Source organism: Castor canadensis, chromosome 16, assembly GCF_047511655.1.
Source record: "Castor canadensis chromosome 16, mCasCan1.hap1v2, whole genome shotgun sequence".
Classification (NCBI taxonomy): Eukaryota; Metazoa; Chordata; class Mammalia; order Rodentia; family Castoridae; genus Castor; species Castor canadensis.
This window is the reverse complement of record NC_133401.1, coordinates 2,090,801-2,111,275: the sequence shown is the minus strand read 5'-3', so window position 1 is coordinate 2,111,275 and position 20,475 is coordinate 2,090,801. Positions and strand designations below refer to the sequence as shown.

The 20,475-nt window shown below is 48.2% G+C and overlaps 1 protein-coding gene and 1 pseudogene across 5 annotated transcripts in view; one reads left to right on the top strand and one right to left on the bottom strand.

The window, feature by feature from the left end:
- Ankrd27 (ankyrin repeat domain 27) overlaps nt 1-20,475 on the bottom strand; it is a 48,679-nt gene that overhangs the window by 26,566 nt on the left and 1,638 nt on the right. For 4 of the 5 annotated variants that reach the window (XM_020182055.2, XM_020182056.2, XM_074057443.1 and 1 more), the window contains exons 2-12: nt 11,298-11,427; nt 7,458-7,568; nt 5,742-5,898; nt 4,885-5,039; nt 4,197-4,256; nt 4,052-4,105; nt 3,914-3,979; nt 3,754-3,830; nt 3,065-3,186; nt 911-989; nt 338-470 (exon numbers count right to left, since the gene is read on the bottom strand). In XM_020182055.2, coding sequence (XP_020037644.2) covers nt 338-470; nt 911-989; nt 3,065-3,186; nt 3,754-3,830; nt 3,914-3,979; nt 4,052-4,105; nt 4,197-4,256; nt 4,885-5,039; nt 5,742-5,898; nt 7,458-7,568; nt 11,298-11,399 — 1,116 coding nt within the window. In that variant the 5' untranslated portion in view covers nt 11,400-11,427. Of the gene's footprint in view, nt 1-337; nt 471-910; nt 990-3,064; nt 3,187-3,753; nt 3,831-3,913; nt 3,980-4,051; nt 4,106-4,196; nt 4,257-4,884; nt 5,040-5,142; nt 5,307-5,741; nt 5,899-7,457; nt 7,569-11,297; nt 11,428-20,475 lie in introns of those variants that run through there. The other variant, XM_074057442.1, reaches the window with a different exon arrangement.
- On the top strand, nt 18,034-18,205 carry LOC141418246 (U2 spliceosomal RNA; annotated as a pseudogene).

The window sequence follows — 20,475 nt, the reverse complement described above, 5'->3', positions numbered from 1 at the left end:
AAATCACACACTAATAACCATTTCTTGTCTCTCATCACCCAGAAATCCAACCGTGCCATCCCTGCCTTCCTTTTCCACGCATGCTTTTGAGGGTGACAGGGATTAATGAAGCAGAATATTAACAATGTCAATTACAATGACAACCGTCAGCATTCACAACCAATTAGGGGCTTAACGCAGCCTCCCGGGTGGCTTGCAAGCCTCAGCGCTCTCAGACAGCCAAGGCCTCCTCCTTGGGGGACCACAGAAGAACTCTGCTCCCACATCTAGCCCCGGGACCTCAGCACAGGAGCCATGACACCCACAAAGCAGGGGCAGTGCGGGATGGAGCTCTTACCAGTGGCTTCACAGAGAGGCTCCCTTGCCGAATATACTCGATTGCAGCCTCCATCGAGGTCAGGCAGTACCCCAACTCATCTTTTGCGGAGCTGCTGAATCTGAAGTTTTTGATGTAACTCAAATTTGCCATCCTAACAAAAAGAAGAAAAACAGTTTTACCATTGGATACCCAGGAAACACTTGTGAAGAAACAATGCTATTCACTCAGGTGGCTGATCAATGACCCCTGGCAGGTCTGACAGCTCAGGGAGGGAGGTGGAACACAGTCCCCACCATTCCAATCCCACTGAGGAAGGGGCAGTCAAGACGACAAGTAAAACTAGCTGTTCCTTCCCTGAAACAAGCCAGTGTTTACAAAGCTGGTGACTGTGGAGTGAGCTCTGGCTTCCTCTGGGAAGAAGAAGCAGCAAGCTCTCTGGGCCTCAATTTCCCCTCTGTAAGTGGGAGGGATGAGAGGCCTAGGAGCTGACTCAAAAGAGGGGTGTCATTAAGGTGGCTTTTCCTGGAGTTACACTAGAAATACACAATGCACAGTGCTGTCATTTTTAAAAGCATTTTAATGAAGAGTTACCAGTTGGGGATGTCTGTCTTCACAAGCAGATATAACAAAACTGATAGAAGATCATCAGCACACATGGTCTCCAAGCTCACTGCAAGGGGAAAACAATTTCAAAGCCTCATGAGCCTCAAAGGGAAGGACAGTGTATGAACTCCCGCCACACAGCACTGCAGTGAGATTATACATCAGGGTTGGCATAATTCCCTTTACGTTGTCTTCAACAGATGTCAGATTCAATAGGATAAAAATACACAGCATTCTGGGAGTAATAGCTCATGCCTGTAATCCCAGCTACTTGGGAGGCAGAGATCAGAAGGATCAAGTTTTGAGGCCAGCCTGAACAAAACGTTTGGGAGGTCCCACCTCAACCCTTGGCTGGGCATGGTAGCTCGTGCCTGTCATCCCAGCTACACAGGGAAGCACATACAGGAGGATCATAGCCCAGGCATAAAGAGAGATCTTATCTAAAACAACCTATGCAAAAAGGGCTCGGGGAATGGCTCAAGTGGTAGAGCATCACCCTAGCAAACACAGGCCCTGAGTTCAAAAACCACAGTGCAAAAAAAAAAAAAAATGCATAGCATTTTCAGAACATATGCCCACCAAAATGTGACTCCAAGTTGGCCAGGCCTTCCCATACTCACGGATGGTTAAAGAGCCCAGGGAGGCAGAGACAGTGGACCTGAAAGGAATGTTGGGTATGGAGACCTAAGGCAGACGAGTGAGTAGCCCATCCCCTATGGAGAGAACCATCAGCCCTGCACCCTGAGAGGGAGTTGTAAATCTGCATTCCTGTACCCAGAGGAGGGGACACAGGGTCTCATAAATCTGCCGTGGGGCTGATAAACAAAATGCTCTCAAGGTTGTTTCCCCCCTCAATAAGGGGCAAACAGACCAGCTCATCTAAGAGAGCCCACGTGCAAATATATGGCCAATAGAAAAAACCCACCTAACCCATACCCTAACCCAGAGTTAAAACGTCCATAAAAGCCTCGGCCTTCACCTAAGCAGGGAGTTCCCGGCTTCGAGGCTCTGCTGCACTGCTCCAGCTGTAGCCTTTCCTTTCTCTCTAATAAATCCTACTTTATATACTGGCTTTGGCTTATCACTCAGCTGCCTCACGAGCCAGTTCTCTGGCCTGTGAAGGCAAGGACCCTCGACCCTGGCCTGCCAACACTTCAACACTGACACGTAACAGGAAGATGTGCCCAGAGCCACAACCAGAAGCCTCTCCCTTCCTGAGGTCGCTTCCGTTTTATACACGTGGAGTATAATGCCAAATGTAGCTTCGCCTTATTGGCTGCATTTTGGAATTGTGAGCAAACCACTCAGACATTTTAAAGGTTACCCAGTACAGTGGCTAAAGGTACAGCTTAGTGGTAGGGCACTTGCCCAGAGTGAGTAAGGCCTCACATTCCATCCCCAGCACTGCCATAAAAAATAAGTAAGCAAATAACCAAAAGTGCAAACAGCACAAAAGAGCGTGCTGTGACTGTCCCTCCACCCCTGCCACCCAGTCTCCATTCCCTGCGCCTTCCTGTGCATCTGTGCAGACAGCCCGTGAGCTCTCCAGCTCAGACACAGAGCCGTGCCCCGCATGACACTGCTGGATTAGGATGAGGACTGCTGTGCACCACCATTTATTTCACTCAGTATACTGTGGAGATCATTACCTGGGAACACATAGATCTCACACCTCAGTTTTTTCTTAGCTTCGTCTTTTTTTATTTTGGCAGTGCTGGGGATCAAACCCAGGGCCTGGTGCACACTAGGAGTGTACTCTACCACTGAGCACACACCCCTCCACCCCTGCTCTACTTTTTATACTGGAAAATTTCAAAAATATGCAGAATTAGGGGGAACAGCCTAACAGACAGCTGAACCCCACCAGCCAAGCTGGTTTTCTTTTTTTTTTTTTCGTGGTACTGTGGTTTAAACTCAGGACCTCATGCTTGCTAGGCAAGCACTCTACCACTTAAGCCTCTCCACCAGCCTCAGGCTGGTTTCCAAAGCCACTGCTTCTCTTTTCTCATCCATCACTCTTTTCTCATCCAAATCATGCTGACTCAGGTCAGAGCAGGCATCTATAGGGCCAGACTGCAGACCTGGTCTGGGTGTGGTGCTTGCCCCCAACTTCCCCCAGCCACCCTCATCCCAGGCACGCACCTCTCTGGCTGGGGGTCTGCATGATGAGCTGCACCACCCTCCGCAGGCATACCAGCTTCTGCTGGGGGGAGGTGCACCTGTTCAGCTGCGCCAGCTCTCTCTTTGCTCGAGGGATGTTGAAGCTGTACAAGATTTGGAAAGTGACAACTTCAGACACCCCCCAGCCCCGTGGCAGGCAGGGCCCTTCTTCATGGTCCTAATAACAAGCATCAGGTAAAAACCCCTTGCAACCCAAGTAACCACAAGCACAAACAGAGACTGAAAATAACAGATGCTCCAAGTCCCATCTAGATGCCAGGTAACAGCTGCACCAGAAATCTGAAGATGCAAATAAAAAGCCTCAGCCCCGAGGGGACGCGCCCACAGGCAGGGAGGAGCTTAGACACCAGCTCTTCAGATACAGCATCCAGCAAAACCCAAACTAACTCAGAAGTGGGTGCCTCCATGGCGGGGTTCCCTCCGCTGGGCAGGTAAGAAGTCCTGCACACAGAGCACACTGGACAAATTTGTGTCTACCTGGAGACCAGGTCTATAAAACCCATCCCCCTTCATTCCTCCAACAGTCACAGGTCAAGGTCAGCACTCTGTAACTCAGCTGCGGCCATGGCCACTGGAGGCCCTCCTGTTTCTAGGAGAGGGTCCCGGCCAGCCCCGAGCACACTGACCAGCTGCAGCAGCACGAGCCTCACCTGAACTCAGGCTTCACACCAATGTCCTTCTGCTGAAGGTCTTGAAGGCTTCTTGTGATCTTGTTGAAGGCAGCATCCTAACAACAGAGTTTAACAGAGCTCCACATTTCTTAAAAAGCACGGGGCAAGGCTTCCACCCAAAGGACAGCTCCTCGCCTACCTCGCTGGCCTCCACAGTCCCCACGTACTTAAAGATGAGGTCGTACATTTCGTGATGGACATACATCTGCGAAAGCGAAAGGCCCGGCTCAGGGTGTGTTAGCTATAGGGAGTGACCCTGGCCGCCACCCCGCCTTACCTCTACAGCCTGCTTCATCAGGTTCATCTGGGCCTCCTGCTTCGCCAGCACCTTCTAGAAGGTAAGAGAAGAACAACAAGAGAGCTCAGCCCTGATCTGCCCGGTGCAGGCTGTAGTGCTTTCCCCTGAAAGTCCTGACACCTACCAGGTGGGAGTCCCTCAGAAGCTGCTGGAGGCATTTGGTATATAGTGCATTCACTGAGTCCTGTGTGACACAAAGCAGAGAGCGCCCATTACAACTACAGGCCTCGAGGCATGTCCTGAAGCAAGGGACATCCTGACAATCGTACTTCCTGAATCACAAGTTTTAAGTAGTAATGCAAGCACTGTTGATTTCCAGTATTTTTAAACTGTATATGTACGAACAGTAGGAAAAATTTCCATTAGGGTTAACATAGACAGTAACAGTACTCACTGTTAGACTTCTAGGAAATTTTTTTTAGCAATACTGGGGTTTGAACTCCAGTTCAAACCTCACACTTGCTAGGCAGGTGCTCTACCACTTGAGCCACTCCACCAGCCCTTTTGTGTACTAAGTATTTTCAAGATAGGGTCTCACAAACTATTTGCCCAGGCTGGCTTCGAACCACAATCCTCCTGACCTCTGTCTCCTGAGTAGCTAGGACTACAGGTGTGAGCCACCAGTGCCCAGCTGAGATTTTCAAGTTTTGAGAGTGATTTATACTGCTTTTATACTTGGAAACAAGTAAACAAAACTTCCAGCAGCAGAGGAAGCATCCAGGAAAGCTGCAGGGTAAACTGAGGGGAATCGGGGTCCTGCAGCAACTAAGACAGGGCAGGCCAGGTAGAGTAAGGAGGACACAGAGACTGACTATGTGCTGACGGAGGCTCTTTCTTTCACAGTCTCGGAACGTTCGGTGGAAAGAGGCGATGATCCTGTCAAATCGCTCAGAGTGTCTTCCCAGGAACTCTCTCACATCCTCTATGGTTTTCAGGGAACAGGGATCAGAGGATGCCAAAGGCTCTTCTGAAACAGAGACAGAGGATCAGGCTGGATGCAGCCATCACTGTTTCTTGGTGGGGGAAGTGCCACACCCTTTGTCCTGTCCCCACAGAGTCTAGGATCTCACCTTCTGAGGGAGAACGGCAGGGACTGGGGGGAAAGAAGGGAGATCCTTATTTCAACATCCTGCCCAGCTGTAGGACGGCCTGGGGTCCAGAGAACCAGGGTCCTCTACAGGTCTTTCCTGGGACAAAATCCCTAGTGCCTGGGACTACAGCATAACCTGTGGGGCTGAGGTGAAGAAGATCTGATTCCTGACAAGAAGAGCTTCAGGGGTCATTTGGCACATCAACTGGTATCTCAATGTCTGGGGCAGCAAAAAAATTATTTCTTTAAAAATAATGAGGACTTAGGGGCCTCCAGTGGGGCTGAGTAGGTAATAACACTATAACAGCAAGACTTAAAGCCCAGACCAAAGACAAAGCCAGGGCCAGCTGTGCACTACTCAGGCCTGGTGAGGTAGACATGGATGGCACCCCTGGCACTGTATGTTCAACCACACACAGTAGTCCAATCCACTTCCTAGGCAAGACATGACTCTGAGTAGGTTCTAGGGACTGCCACAGTTACACAGGTTCCTGCAGCATCTTCAAAATGTTCTGCCATGTTTAACTTTGTAACAACTATACCAGAAATAGATCCAGATGCAAACTTCTCCCAGAATACCTGCACTCTCTCTCTTCTCCAAAGGATGTGCTATGCACAGGACACTGAAACTTTCTTCTTTTTCATTGTAGAAAGTCTCTTCAAAGAGGATGGGCACGGAGAGAAGATAGGCAAAACCTGCCCCTAATTTAATCCTGTTTCCCTGTATAAAGACATCCTGAAACAAAAAAGCCATCGCTGTACCAAGAGCCAGTGGCAGCCAGAACCCCTGAAACGGCACTGGTCCAGATCCTGCCGCTTACCCCAGTGTGAGTTTGCTGAGCATAAGCAAGTGACAGGAAAACGGCATCAGGCCTCATGAGCTCCAAGGTGCTGACCAACGGAGCAGATCAGCTGGCAACCTGACCGCCCTCTCCCTATTGCAATACCCACAAGCCCCAGCTGCCCTGTCCTGAGGCCAGGCCTCCACCCAGAGGCCTGGCCCACCGAGCATGTGTAGGCCGAGGAGTGGAGCCAGCCCTGCCCCTCTGAAACACCACCTGACCCCATTCTTAAAAATGCAGCTAAAGGCGTGGCTCAAGTGGTAGAGCACCTGCCTACCAAGCCCAAGGCTGAGTTCAAACTTCAGCAGAAAAAAAAAAAAAAAAGCCACGCACACCCCAAATTACCACCAAGGAGACAAAGCGACATCATGTGCCTCCTGACAGGATATGCAGAGAAAGATAAGACACCTCTGCCACGCCATTCCTACCCAACACCCCACTGTAACCTAGTCACGAGGAAAGGTCGGGAAAACCCAGACTGAGGGACAGTCTGCAAAACAACACAGAAATGTCAGGGTCGTGAAAGACCAGGAAGTGCTGAGGCCCCCGTTCCAAAGGAAAGGAAACGAAGACCAGCAACCAGATGTTTGATTCATCCTGAGTCTTTGTGGGGTTTTTTGGCTCTGCAGGGGTATGGTAACTAGTGCGGTGTGCATAAGAATGGTTTGTCAAGGCCTCTAGTGTGGTAACCACTGCAGTGGTCAGACAATCAGAGCTCCTCGGAACTACACCCTGAGCTGTCTTGGGGTACAGGGCACAGTGCACCCTACTCTAGAAAGGCTCAAGTCATCATCGTGGGTGTTAGACTATCTTAAAACAAACTGTGCAAGTGTTAACAGTAACCAGTCTGGGGAAGAGGGCTCCAGGGTTCTTCACATTTTATCCATTCAGCTTTCTGTTGTTTGAAATTATTTCAAAACAAGTTTTTCTTTTTGGTTTTGTTTTTGTTTTGAGACAATATCTCACTATGTAGCCCAGGAAGGCCTCGACCTTGTGATCCTCCTGCTCAGCCTTCCTAGTACTGAGATTATAGGCATGTGCCACTGTGCCCAGCAAGAAGTTTTTTAAAAATAAAGTATTCATCCATGATGTCCAATCTGTGGGCAAGAAACAAGAGATTTTCAAGGGCCCTGGGAAGAAGCAGCTCAGTCTAACAGGGACCTCACTGAGAAGGGTTCCAGGGACTCCCCCTCACACACACAGGCAGAACCTCCTCAGCTGAGGCCAGCGCCAGCCCCCCATCCTCCAAGACAGCAGCGTGGTCCCCCTCACTATCATAGCCTCCTTCCTCCAAGGCTCCACACCTTTGGAAGGGCCCCCGAGCTGCCCCAAGGGGCTGTGTGTGTGTCAAAGCCAACAGTTGGCACAGCACACGGGAAATAATGGGAAAGGGGATTCTCTCGCCTCTCTCCTCCCTGCCCCAGACACGCAGGAGATAGTCAAGAAATACTACCTTGCCATCAAAGGTCTGAAAATGGCCTTCCACTGGAATCAGAATGTACGATTCGAACTGACAAGTGGCCTGAACGCTGCTGGACAGACTTCCTTTGCAAGGCACCAAGACCTGGAAAAGACAGGAGGGTAAGCACTGGAGAGAGGGGTCTCCAAAGGGTGCAACTGGGATCAACCAGGCTGGCAGAGACACTGGCCCCGCTGGCCCAAGCAGCTGTGGCTACTGCCAGCTGGGTTCACTGGTTATGGTGGTGACAGACACAGACAGTCTCTACCAAGGTGGAGGGAGGACGAAGATAGCACCGTCCTTTTCCATATGTGGACTCAGGCACTAGTGGGCTCATGCCACATTTACTGGAGGTGCCCCACAGATAACCTCAGACACCCTGCTACGCCCACCAGCCCCACTCCCAGATCCGATAGGCTCAGGAAGCAGTGCAGGTAATGAGAGGAGAGTTTGGGAACACAGGAAGGGAAAGGGATTAGTCTGGGGGCATGGCTCAAGTGGCAGAGCACCTGCCAAACAAGTGTGAAGCCCTGAGTTCAAACCCCAGTAACACCAAAAAAAAAAGGAGGAAAACAAAGGGAAAGTCATGTGTGACACCACACCCCCAACATGGAGCTGCACATGTCACACTCAAGGTGACTTCTTCTGATCTTTTTTCTATGCTTTTGTTTTGAAGCCCAGTTGTGATCATGGTCCATTAGGACCCAACAAAGACCCTGGAGGGACAGTGTAAGGCACAGACGACCACCTCCACCATGTGTCCCAGGGTGCCACACTCTCACTTTGGGGCAGTGTCAACCTAAAATACACAAACTGAATTTTGGTCAGTCAGTGGCCACCACGCTGGCCAGAAAGCAGCACACTAATGTGCTCATCAGCACAATGCAGTCACGGAGGAGCTCCTGCCCTAGCCACCATGTGAGGGTCTCGACTTGGCTCAGGGCCTCATGTCTGAGGAGGGCTCCCTCTGGCTAAAGGATACAAAGAAAGATGGTCAAGGCTCAGAAGCCCTGCAGACACCGATTCCCAGGTGACACAGGGTCGGTCCTTGTCCCTTGGTTCCTGCATACGTAAAGTAGGGGCATGCTGGGAGCCTGACCACATGACACACGCAGCCCAGGACCTGGCACACAACCAGCCTCTTAGGGACACTGCTCCCAGGGTAACCAGAGGTGGTCCTTTTTCTATCTCAGCCAGCTCTTAGCACTCAGTCCTGGAGGTCCTCAGAGAGCTGAGGGTTGCAGGGACAGGAACACAGACCACTAGCAGCCAGGCCTGGCTAGGTTCGCCTCAGCGTTACATGGCCCTCCAGGGAAAGACTCGATTCCTGCCAGAGGCAGGCAGGTAATGAACTACCCTCAGCCCCTTCCAACTTGGTATCCCCACTGCAAAGCACGCTGCTGACATGCAGGAGGCGCCTAACCCACATGGGCTGTGTGAGCAGGGGCACTCCTGTTTGAGGGCCCCCCTCCAGTTTTCTGGCAGAGGATGTGTATCGATAAGCAAGTGGGATGATGGCGACTGACATGGAGTTCTCTGAGCATCTTGGTCCTGCAGAGGCCAGGCGAAGGCCCTTCAGCATAGCCCTTCCCTATAGGATGGTGTGGGTCCTTCATCTATGCAGCTGGAGTGTGACTGTCTGTTAGAGGTCAAGCACTAAGTGTCCTCTCCTGCCCCTTTACTGGGGTCCACTCTCCTGTCTCCAGGTTCTTCTCTTTGTGTTCAGTGTGAGCCGTGAGGCCACCGTGGAGCCTGCATGGACATCGTTTCTCACTTCTAAGCTGACACATTAGCACCTCCCTTTACTTTTATTTTAATTTTTATTAAAATTTCAAATGACTGTGTTTCCTCTCAAATATATCAAACTAGAAAGAACAATATTGTAAGCCCCCACGCCCGTCCCCTAACTTCAGCGATTAAGAATTTAGTGGTCAGCTGAGTTTCATCTCTCTCCATTCTTACCTCTGGGTTATTTTGAAACAAATCCCACAAAATTATATGGTAGACATGTGGTTTCACCTGGAAATATTTTTAGGAATGCATTTGTTAAAACATTTTTTTGTGAACTGGGGTTTGAACTCAGGGCCTACACCTTGAGCCACTCCGTCAGCCCTTTTTTGTGATGGGTTTTTTCGAGATAGGGTCTTGGGAACTATTTGCCCAGGCTGGCTTCAAACTGTGATCTTCCTGATCTCTGCCTCCTGAGCAGCTAGGATTACAGGCATGAGCCTCAATGCCCAGCCAGTTTTGGTTTCTGAAAGTGTACAATCACATTTAGAGTTCCAGAACCTGATGTGATTCTGGTCAGTTTTTCCAAGCTTAATGAGAGTTTTGGTGGAGGGCCGACTTCTGGGTCTCCTGTGCCACTGTTTTCTGTGTATTCCCTGAAGCTTACCAATAAAACTTCATTTTAGCCCCTTCGTGTACAATTTTTTTAAATAACAGCCTTTTTGCCTATAATCCCAACGCTAGGGAGGTAGAGGAAGGAGGATGAAGAGTTTGAGGACAGCCTGAGATACACAGTGAGACCCTGTCTCAAAAATCCTCCCCCAACAACCCCAGCACAATAAACTCAAGTGGGGTTCCACTGCCTGCAGCTGAAAAAGCCCCCGGTGGGTGACAGAAACTGCCAAGTGCCAGCAACACCATGGTGGGCAGGACACGCAACTCCCAGAAAGCTGCTGAGAAACCACAAGTGCCATACATAAGTTATACGCTATAATGTGTTCTCATCTGCACAGCATTTTAAAAGTAAGATGGAGCAGGGCTGATGGCGTGGCCCAAGTGGTAGAGTGCCTGCCTAGCAAGCACAAGGCCTTGAATTCAAATTCCAGTGCAAGAGAAGGAAGAGGAAGGGAGGGAGGGAGAGATGAATGGATGGATGGAGGGAGGAAAGGAAGGAGGGATGGAGGGAGGGAGAGATGGATAGATGGACGGAGGGAGGAGGGAGGGATGGAGGGAGGGAGAAATGGATGGAGGGAGGTATGGAGGGAGGAAGGGATGGATGGAGGGATGGATGGATGGAGGGAGGGAGGGAGGAAAGGAGAGCAACAGCAAAGATGGGAAGGAAGGAAACACCTTCTAGGTGTCATTTACCAGTGCTGGGGTCAGAATATACATGTTTGCCCAGGGAGTGACCACCTCTTAAGCTTCTGGAGGGTAAAGAAGTGGGCCACTCTGTTTCTTGCTGACTCCACAGCACTATAAAACACAGCACCCTGCATACAGTAGCAAAAGGCATATTCTCTAATTTTTAACAGTGAACTCTATGACTTCCAAAATCCAACGTAAAAAGGTTCTGGTGAAAACATATGGATCACAAAACTAATCATAAAAACCTGGGTAGCTAGCATTACAGGCATGAGCCACTGGCACCCGGGCCCTGTAGGCCTCTGAGGTTGTGCCTGTATTAACAGTTCTTCCCTTGGGAAATGCCTTTCAAAGCTAGGCAGGAGCTCACAGTTCCCTGCTCTGACGGGAGTGAGCGCACACCTCACAGGTGAGGACTCCTGAGAACCTGAGGAGGACCAAGGTCTCTGCCCTCCACAGTGCTCATGCTCAACACGGAAGTAGAAGAGAGAAAGAGAGAGAGACAGAATGAGCACTAGGAGAATGCAGTGCCATCTGGAGTGCTCCAAGAAAGGGTGTGATTCTCACAGGCGGGGACACAACCCAGGCTGCAGTCCCAGAAGGCTTCCTGGAGGGAGCAGCTCAGGGTGGCTGCTTGTTCACACACCACACATGGGCAGGGAAGTATAAAACAGACCTGTAACAGATCTGTAACTGGCTTTCCCACCCTGGCCTGAGGACAGCCCTCAGGATTGGTGCACTTACAGTGCCGTGGATCTGGGCCACCTTGCTGCACAAGTCGGGGCGCCCCTTCTGAAGAGCCAGGTAGAAAGGGTTTTTCAGGAGATCTTCATCATACAGAGCCATATGGACTTCACAGGGGTCACCGGCTTTCCTGGGACAAGAGAGGAAAAGCAGTGAATGACACACTGGCCTTCCTCTTTCCAGGTCTAGAAAGTACCCTTGACACGTACTATGTGGTCCAAACAGCTATAATCCACCATTCCCAGGCAATCTGGCTACTGGTTAAATATGTGAATCGTGTTAAAAAAATCCTAAATTCTAACGTATGGCAAAGTGTAAATGGCAATTTTTAGATGTCCTACATAGCCAAGATTAATTATAACATTCTGTTCTTTTTAAATGGTTTTATCTTTTGGATTAGTATACAGTAATAATCCAAGGGGTTTCATTGTGGTAACACATGCATAGAGTGTACCTTGAACCAGTTCACCCCCTCCATTACAGTTTCATTTATTCCTTTCTTCTCTCCATCCTTTTTGAGACAGGATCTCCCTATGTTGCCCAGTCTGGTCTCCAACTCCTGGGTTCAAGGGGTTCATCCTGCCTCAGCCTCCCAAGTAGCTGGGACTACAGGCATGTGCCACCACACCCAACTACTCATGTACTTTTAAGGAAAAATTTTAGGCCCACACAAAAGTGCTAAGTGGTGAAAATCTACAACCCAGAATTATCCAGTCTTAACAGTTTACCACATTTGCCTGGGCTGATAAGAAATAAAGCATCTTAGCATAGACTGGGTTCCCCATCTCAGGGAGGCAGTGATAGGCATCTATCATCCTACAGTTGATGTCTATCTTTCTTGCCTGTGTTCCTATGCATTTAATACTTACAACTCAAAAACAATGAAAAATGAAAAATCTGGTTTCTCAGGCTTCGAGTTTTACATAAAAAGTGTCATACTATTACCATTCAAAAAAGTACTCTTTGTAATCATCCACTATTCTCTGCTGCATTCTTGTAAGTAAACATGCCACAATTTATCTACTATCTATACTCTGTGTGTGTGTGTGCATGTGCGTGCACATCGGGGCTGGAACCCAGGGCCTCAGGCATGGTAAGCATGTACCTTATCACTGGGTCACACTGCCAGTCCCTCTAGCATCCTGTATTTAAATTGTTCCGCCTTAGCTGGGCGCCAGTGGCTCACACCTGTAATCCTACCTACTCAGGAGGCAGAGATCAGGAGGATCATGGTTCAAAGCCAGCCCAGGGAAATAGCTCATGAGACTATCTTGAAAAAACCCATTACAAAAAAAGGGCTGGAGGAGTGGCTCGAGGTGTAGTCCCTGAGTTCAAACCCCAGTACTGCAAAAAAAAAAAAAAAAAAGAGAGATTTGCTCCGCCTTCTTCTGCCATCAGATTATCTTCTGTCAGTCTGCTGTAGTCCAAAGGTTTGTACCCCTCAAAACTCACATGAGGCTGGAATTCTAGCCCCCTGGGTGGTGATAACAGAAGTGGAACTGTGTTGGTGGGAGTTATGTTAGGGCAGCAGAGTCCTCACGCATGGGATTGGCATCTTTGTAAGAACCCTACAGAACGCCTCGGCTCCTTATATTCAAAGATGGCCATGTGTACACCATGGTGCTCACTGAACACTCAATCTGCCTGCTTGCCTTGATCTTGGACTTCCTACCCCCCAGAACTGAGGGAGATAATTTTCTGCTGTTCATGAACCAGCCAATGTATGGCATTTTGAATGGACTAAGACAGCCTGTGAGTATAAAGCAACATCTCACTGTTTCATTCCAGTGAAGCCAGACAAATGAAAATTCAATGATTCTGGATATCAATTCTTTATATTCTGTAAATTGTCTTATGTCTTTTGCCTACTCTCCTGTTCCTCTTCTGTGGTTTACAATTCTTTATACATCTAGATGCTAAAACATGTTACAAATATCTTCTCCTAGTCTGTGACTTGTCTTTTCACTTTTCCAAACAGAAGACCTGGGCTTTTGTTTTTAATGCAGTTAGATTTGTCAGTCCTGACTTCAGAGACCCTGGGAGATCTGCGCCTACTCTGGGGCCTGCACTGTGGATAGTGACTACACCATGCTCCCATCAGAAGGCAGAGCCCTCCCCTGCCTTTGGACTCTGAGCCGGCCCTGTGGCCTGCTTCAGCACACAGACAGAACTGACACTGCGCGACTGCTGGGTGTCAGCCTCAAGAGGCCTTTCACTTCCTCTCTTATTCTCTTGGTACCCAAATAACAACATGCTGGGAATAAGCCCATGCCCTGAAAGGTCTCTCACACAGGAAGAGAGGCGCCCTAGTGGCCTGGTGAGCACACCTACCCCTCCAGCAAAATGAAGCCACACAGTGAGTGAGCCAGGTGAGATCAGAATCATCCAGCCAACCTGCACAGCAGCGGGGAATAATCAAATTGGAGCAATTTGAAGCCACTGAATTTTGGGTTGGTTTGTTAAGTAGCAAAGGCCATCTGAACCCTCTCTCCAACTCCAAAATCCTATAACTTATAAGAATCTTAAGGGCTTTTTTATATTTCAGTCTTCGATCCACCTGGATTTTATTTCTGCATATGCTATAAATTGGACACTTAATCTTATTTTTCCCTATGGTAAGCCGATTGTCCCACCATTTTTGGAATATCCTCTCCCTCTCACAGTGGGTGGCAATGCTACCTTTGTCACATTCCAAGTTCCTAGGTATGTTTGGCCTAATTTGTGGGCTCTACTCTGTTTCAATGGTCTGGACCAGTGCCAGCCAATGAAAGTATGTGAGAAACAGAACTGCATATACAGTTCATATATGTACATATTTAATTTTATTTTGGGTCTTTTTTTGGTTGATTTTGAGACAGTGTCTTACCCTGTAACCCAGGCTAACCTGGAACTCACTATGTAGGATAGGCTGGCCTTGAATTTGTGATCCTTCTGCCTCAGCCTCCTGAGTGCTAGGATTACAGGCATGGGCCACTAAGGCTGAGCAGCCTTAGTCTTAAATTTTCTAGAAACTACATTTAAAAAAAAGAAAAGGTTGACACTTATTTTAATAATATATTTTATATATCTTTATCCAAATATATTTTCAACATGTAATCATTTTTAAATTCTTAATAACATATTTGACGTTCATTTTTACTCCTAAGTCTTCAAGATCTGGTGCACATTTAACTTGTACAGCTCATTCTGGCCATATTTCAGGTGTGGCCATAGTACTAGACACAGCAGAGCTAGACCACATAACTCCAGCTTCCTAAGCCACCGTGATATTGCACAGAGAAGGCCTCCTCCTTTAGTCGCCAAACCTGTCTGGTTACTCCTCATTCTTTAGGATGAATTAGAATCAGCATATTGATTCCACGAAAAATACTGTTGGCATTTTTTACTGGAATTGCACTAAATTCATGAGCTTGAAAGTCAACACATTTAAAATAATGAATCCCACCATCCATGAACATGGTATGCCTCTCCACAGAGGTCTTCGTACCCTTCAGTTAAAGTTCTCCATTAAGATGATACGCATTTGTTACACTAATTGTTTGTATCTCCTATGTGGGTTTTGCTGCCATTGTACGTGAGTGTTTGTTGCAGGTATGTTTTGAAGGCAAAAGCCAAGTAGACTTATATCGCAGTTGTACTTTATACATCAAATAAGAATCACTATAAGCCAGGTGTGTGGTACATGCCTGTAATCCTAGCACTCAGGAGGTGGAGGTAGGAGGATCATGTGTTCAAGGACAGCCTGAGCTACAACAGCAAGATTTTGTCTTAAAAACAAAAAAAATCAGTATGGTGTGTCACCATCGGAACTGTGACTTCTGAAGCTATAGTTTGCTCTGACATGATTTAAGACTGACAGTCTGTGAACAGCAAAAAGACGACAACAGGTCACTGTTTAGCTCACTTTAGGAACAAGCTGTTTTAAGGAGCTTGCAGTCTGCAGGTGATTGAGTGCTGCTAACTACTGTGAACGTGGTAAAAATGTTCCACAGCCGATCCTCCATGGCCCATGTCTGCTCTCCCTAAACACATCAGTGTGGTTCACCAAACTATCAGAGGGAGGACTCTACACAATGGGCAGAGAAAAGGAGATGACAGTTCTAGCCATGTCATTCCTCCTGTCTAAGCCTCAGCCTGTGCAATGGAGACCTGAACCCCTGCCTGCAGCATTTTCACAAGAGTCACTTACGTTCTGCCTTCACTATTAGACACACTGTAAGACGTACTTATACTGCTTTTGCTGAGAAGCACTGACTCCTTACTTGGGCCCAAATTAACCAATCACAAGAGAAAAGCTTGGTATCTCTGTCTCCATTTTTTACCTGTTGTCCTTGGCTCTGAGCCATTCTCTCCTGCAGTCACCTTGGAAGCAAGGAAGGACAGGAATGACTGACATCTTTATGGTAACGAACTGAAACTTCCCCAAGGAGCAGGGAAGCCCTTCAGGACAGTTACTTATGGCTGTGCACCCTGGAGGAGCAATCACATCTTGGGAGTAAGATTGCTCCTCTCAAGTGATGACAGAGACAACAGCTTCTCCTGCGAAAACAAGGGCTGAGATAATGCTCAACCGGGCCATATGGTGATGGGACTGTTTATGCATATCTTTCACCCCTGCCCTAATTCCTTGTCTATTTAACGCTAAAGCTAATGTCTATACCCTGAAGACGGCTGAAAATGGGCTAAGTGCTCACTCTTCCTACGTGTTCAGAGCTGTGTAATAAAGCTTTCTCTGCCTTCACTGTATCTTTTTATTTGGAGTATAGGGGGAAGTGGCTGGACCTGACCTGTGGAATCCCCACAGTTTGGACCTTGGGTCCAAAACTCTGGTTTCCAATACCACAGTATCTGTGGCTCCCACAGGATCTGTGAGAATGAAGAAAAGACACTCTGTCTTCCCAGTGCATGCAGGTCTGTGCCAGGGCACATGGCTTGGTTAATTACCAGCTCCAGTTTACCTCTGCTGGCTGGGCACCTCTAAGTAATGAACAACCTGCAGGCTTACACAGTGGCTCTATTGTCAGTGTTTGACATTTTTCTTTAATCATCTTTTTAGGAAAAGAAACATTTTTTTTTCCAGTGTTGGGAATCAGATCTAGGGCCAATGAGCTACACTCCACTCCCAGTCCTTGGTGTTTTGAGATAGGGTCTCTTGCCTCCTGCTTTTGGCCTCCAGAAAGTGGGATTACAAACATGAACCACCACACCCAGCTATTACTGTTTAATTAGAAAATCTCACTTCCCATAAAGAGATGACAATTTAGACAGGCACTGGTGACGCCTATAATTCACATCTGTAATCCTAGCTACTCAGGAGGCAGAGATCAGGAAGATCACAGTTCAAAACCAGCCAGGGCAAATTGTTCCTGAGACCCTATCTCGAAAAAAACCCATCACTAACAAGGGCTGGAGGAGTGGCTCAAGGTGTAGGCCCTGAGTTCAAACCGCAGTATCACAAAACAAAACAAAAACGATGACAATTTTAAAATTGAAAATTCCAAAATCAAATGATGCTATTTAAAACCTCACTGGGCTTGAGCCTGAGACCTTTTCTCTCTCCACTGAAAAGAGGTGAAGGACCCCCAGCATGTTTGAAGCCCTGGGTTTCATCCCCAGCATGGGGGTAGAGGGGAGACACGACACCAAGCAACATTAAAAAGCACCACGCAAGTTTATCCCCGATACAGTCAGATGAATGAAATATGAATGAGAAAGTAAATTAGTTCCTGACTGCGTAACATCGTTCCCTAATGCCTCCTTACAAAAGCAATGGGACAGTATGCATAAACAGACTACACATCTCACACTATGAATCCTATCCTTTACAGGTCATGGTAAAAACAGCCACCATTCGGAGCACACTGGTTCCAGGCACGGGGGTAACTTCTTAACGTTCCACAATGGTTCCAGGTGAGTACCACTGGCTCCAGGCTACAGATGAAGAAACAGGTCCAACTGACTGGACGTCAGAATTCACTCTAAAACTTATCCTTCTAACCATTACGCTCAACATGGAAACTAAGTATGCCTAGGAAAGGCTCACCTCATGAGTCACAGATGGACAACACAAAACTTTATTTCCCAGATGGAAAATTCCACATGACAGCCAGCTGCCATGCAGGCCCCACACCAAACTCCCTTTGTTCATCCACAGCTGTCTTGACTATAGACCTTCCTGGGGTCTACCAGAAACAAGAGACTTCCGCAGTCCTGGGGAGAGGTCTGCAGCAACTCAGGTATCTGAATGGGTGAATGTGGCGACTACTGGAGCCCAGATAATTAATCCTTTCAGGAGTCCCCCCGCGGAACAACTGTGAAATGCAATTTTGCCAGGACAGTCACGAGAAAACACCCTTCTTGGTTCCTGACACAGCTGGCTCTGTACTGTTGCAGAGTGCAACAGTAAAGATATTTTGGGCAAAAACCACACGAGAAACAGGATAGTCAATATGGCGAGACTCCAGCTGTGAAAGGATATGCCACGATGGCAGAGCAACAAAACTGCCACTCCCAAGACGGAGGAGGCAACAACCCAGCCAGGAGGTAAGGATCAGAGAGAGGGAGCAGCAGGAAAGACAAAGAGGGGGTAGAATGAGAGGGGAATGTTTGGTGGGGACAGAGGTTCCAGAGGCAAGGACAGGTTCCATGAGTGCACAGAAAATCCAAAAGTAAAAAAAAAAAAAAAAAGAACTGACTAAATGAGATGAGTCCAGGGAAGTCACAAGAACGGCTAGGGATAGCTTCTCAGCCTTTTGGCTAAGTATAGTATCCGTCCTTATCAGTTTTGTATCTGATGTGTCCTCTATCCAGGGATGACACATGAAGTGGATTTATGGAACAGGGAGACTGTACTATCCACTCCACACATCGACCTGGCATTGCAGTGCTGCCAGGAACATGCACCCCTCCTAGAATTATGGTTACTGGAGGCCTGGCTCAATCAGCAGAGCATCTGCTTTGAAAGTGTAAAGCCCTGAGTTCAAACCCCAGTCTCACCAAAAAACAAACAAACAAAGAATGGCTGGGGGTGTAGTGCAGTCATCCAGCACTTGCCTAGCATGCTCTGGGTGGGTTCATCCCCAGTCTGGGGCCAGAGATCTGAGGCCTGGGAACAATCCAAGTGCAGAGGGTCAGAGAAGGGAGAACGGCAAGGGAAGGGAAGGGCCCTGAATGCCACATGTAAATAACTCGGGTCACAGAGATGAAGCATGTAAATGCACAAGACTCCTAGCAAGCAGCTCCGCTGTGCACACAGAGCTTCCTGTTACAGCCCTGGACATCAGTCCTCTTGGTGACGAGTGACTGTTCTCATTCTCCATCCTGGACTAACAGTGTGTTGCAATTGTATACTTTGGTGCTCTATGCCAGAGTGCAATTCTTACACAGGGGTAATGCTTTCAAATAACTTAATACCCTGACAAATTGACTTGTAAGAATTAGCTTTCTGTTTTAAAGTAGCATGCAAAGAAAACTGACTCTCTTTATAAAACTGGAAAGGGTACTCTCTCATAAAAACACCTTTAAAAAGATGGTTGTATCATTTACAGAACGCCCAGAGTAGGTCAGATGCTAAAACACCCCTAAACGTGAACTATCTGAGGTTGCTCCACAGATAGGCAAGTGGGTGAGGCCTCAAATTAGTTGGGGTGTTTCAGGAGGCAGTGTGCACACTGGTGGTTTTTGTGGTCTTCAACCGTCCTGCTAGCCTGGGTAATTCTGGGTAGTCGGGAACCATCTGGTGACAGTGTGCAGCCTGGCTCAGCAGAATCCAGCACAGAACTCTGAGCCTCCCAGAGATGCACTCCCTGCCAAATATCACCATCATGACTGCGTCCACCTACTCTAGGACCCTGCCCAAAGACCCCAAGACTGCACACTTTCCCTATGATGAACAATACATTCAGAAGGAAAAAAACCATTCTATTCATCTATTTTTAATACCAATGGAAGCAACTTGGTGATGTAATGTATGCTTCATAGTCACTTGTGTCCTGCTGGCCTGTAACATTTATAGATCCTGTCCAGATTTTTCTTAAGCTCCACATTAAAGCACTCAGCCCTGCATCCAACTCACTGTAGGCAGGCCATTTCTGTTCATCTACTTGAACAAAATGACCGTGGGGTAGTGAGAGGAAGTTCAGTCTCCCAGGGAGCGCTCATCTCTCACAGGAATGGGAGTTACTTTCCCATATCAGAGAAAGTAAAGGGCCAGCCACAGGCAGTGGCCTGACAGGTACAAAAGCAAAAAGCCCAAAAGAAACAGAGTGCTCAGAGCTGGCTAAACCCAAGAGAGAGGAAAGGTCTCAGGCCTGGAAGCAGGTGAGACCAGGCAGGGAGGAAGCAAGACACCTCCCAAGAGTGCCACCCGATCTCCCTGCTCCTAGAGCTGGGGTGAAACCACTATGCACCCATCTCTCTTCCAGGATCTTGGACAAAACTGCGGGAGCTCCAAGGGCCACTTCTCAGTGTCCCTCAGATGTGGAGCCAACCAACAAATCAAGTCCAATTCTTCTGGACTGAATCATTTCTAGGTCTGGTGTCTATGTCACATGGCCACATTCCTCCACACCTCCATGACAGAATGAAGTTATGGATGCCAGCAACTAATAAACAGGAAGAACCGAACAGCGCAGATGTCACCAAAACACTAAACAGCACACCCCGCATCACTAATAAAGATCCACTAGCTACCTGTTATGAGGACAACACAGCCCAACAGGCACGTGGAGGCACAGTCAAGACCTCGGCCCCAGGTCCTATGTGGGCACTACTGTCTGCTCTCCCAGTAATGCTGTCTGGCAAGATTATTTCAGGTGACAAGTCAGGCTGGGAGTGCTCACCCAAGGTATCATTAGGAAATATGTCTACTCAATGTCAGGGCCCCAGCTGCTTTCTTGCCTGCAGAACAGGTGAGAACCACCACCCCCTCCTTTTCTTCTTTCCCTTCCCCTCCCCCTCTCCTTCCTCCTTCCAGGCCTATAGGTTCTGCCTTCTGGGACTCACTCCCATCTGTGCTCCTGAAACACAAGGAAAGACTCTTTCCAGCAGTGGCTGGGATTCTTCAAAGCCTTCCCCTCTGTTTCCTACCAGCTCAACTCTCCATGTCTGCATGGTGTCTCGGGCCTCCCAAAGGCTGGCCTCTGTCCACCTTCCCAGCCACAGCATCCTGCAGGGGTGG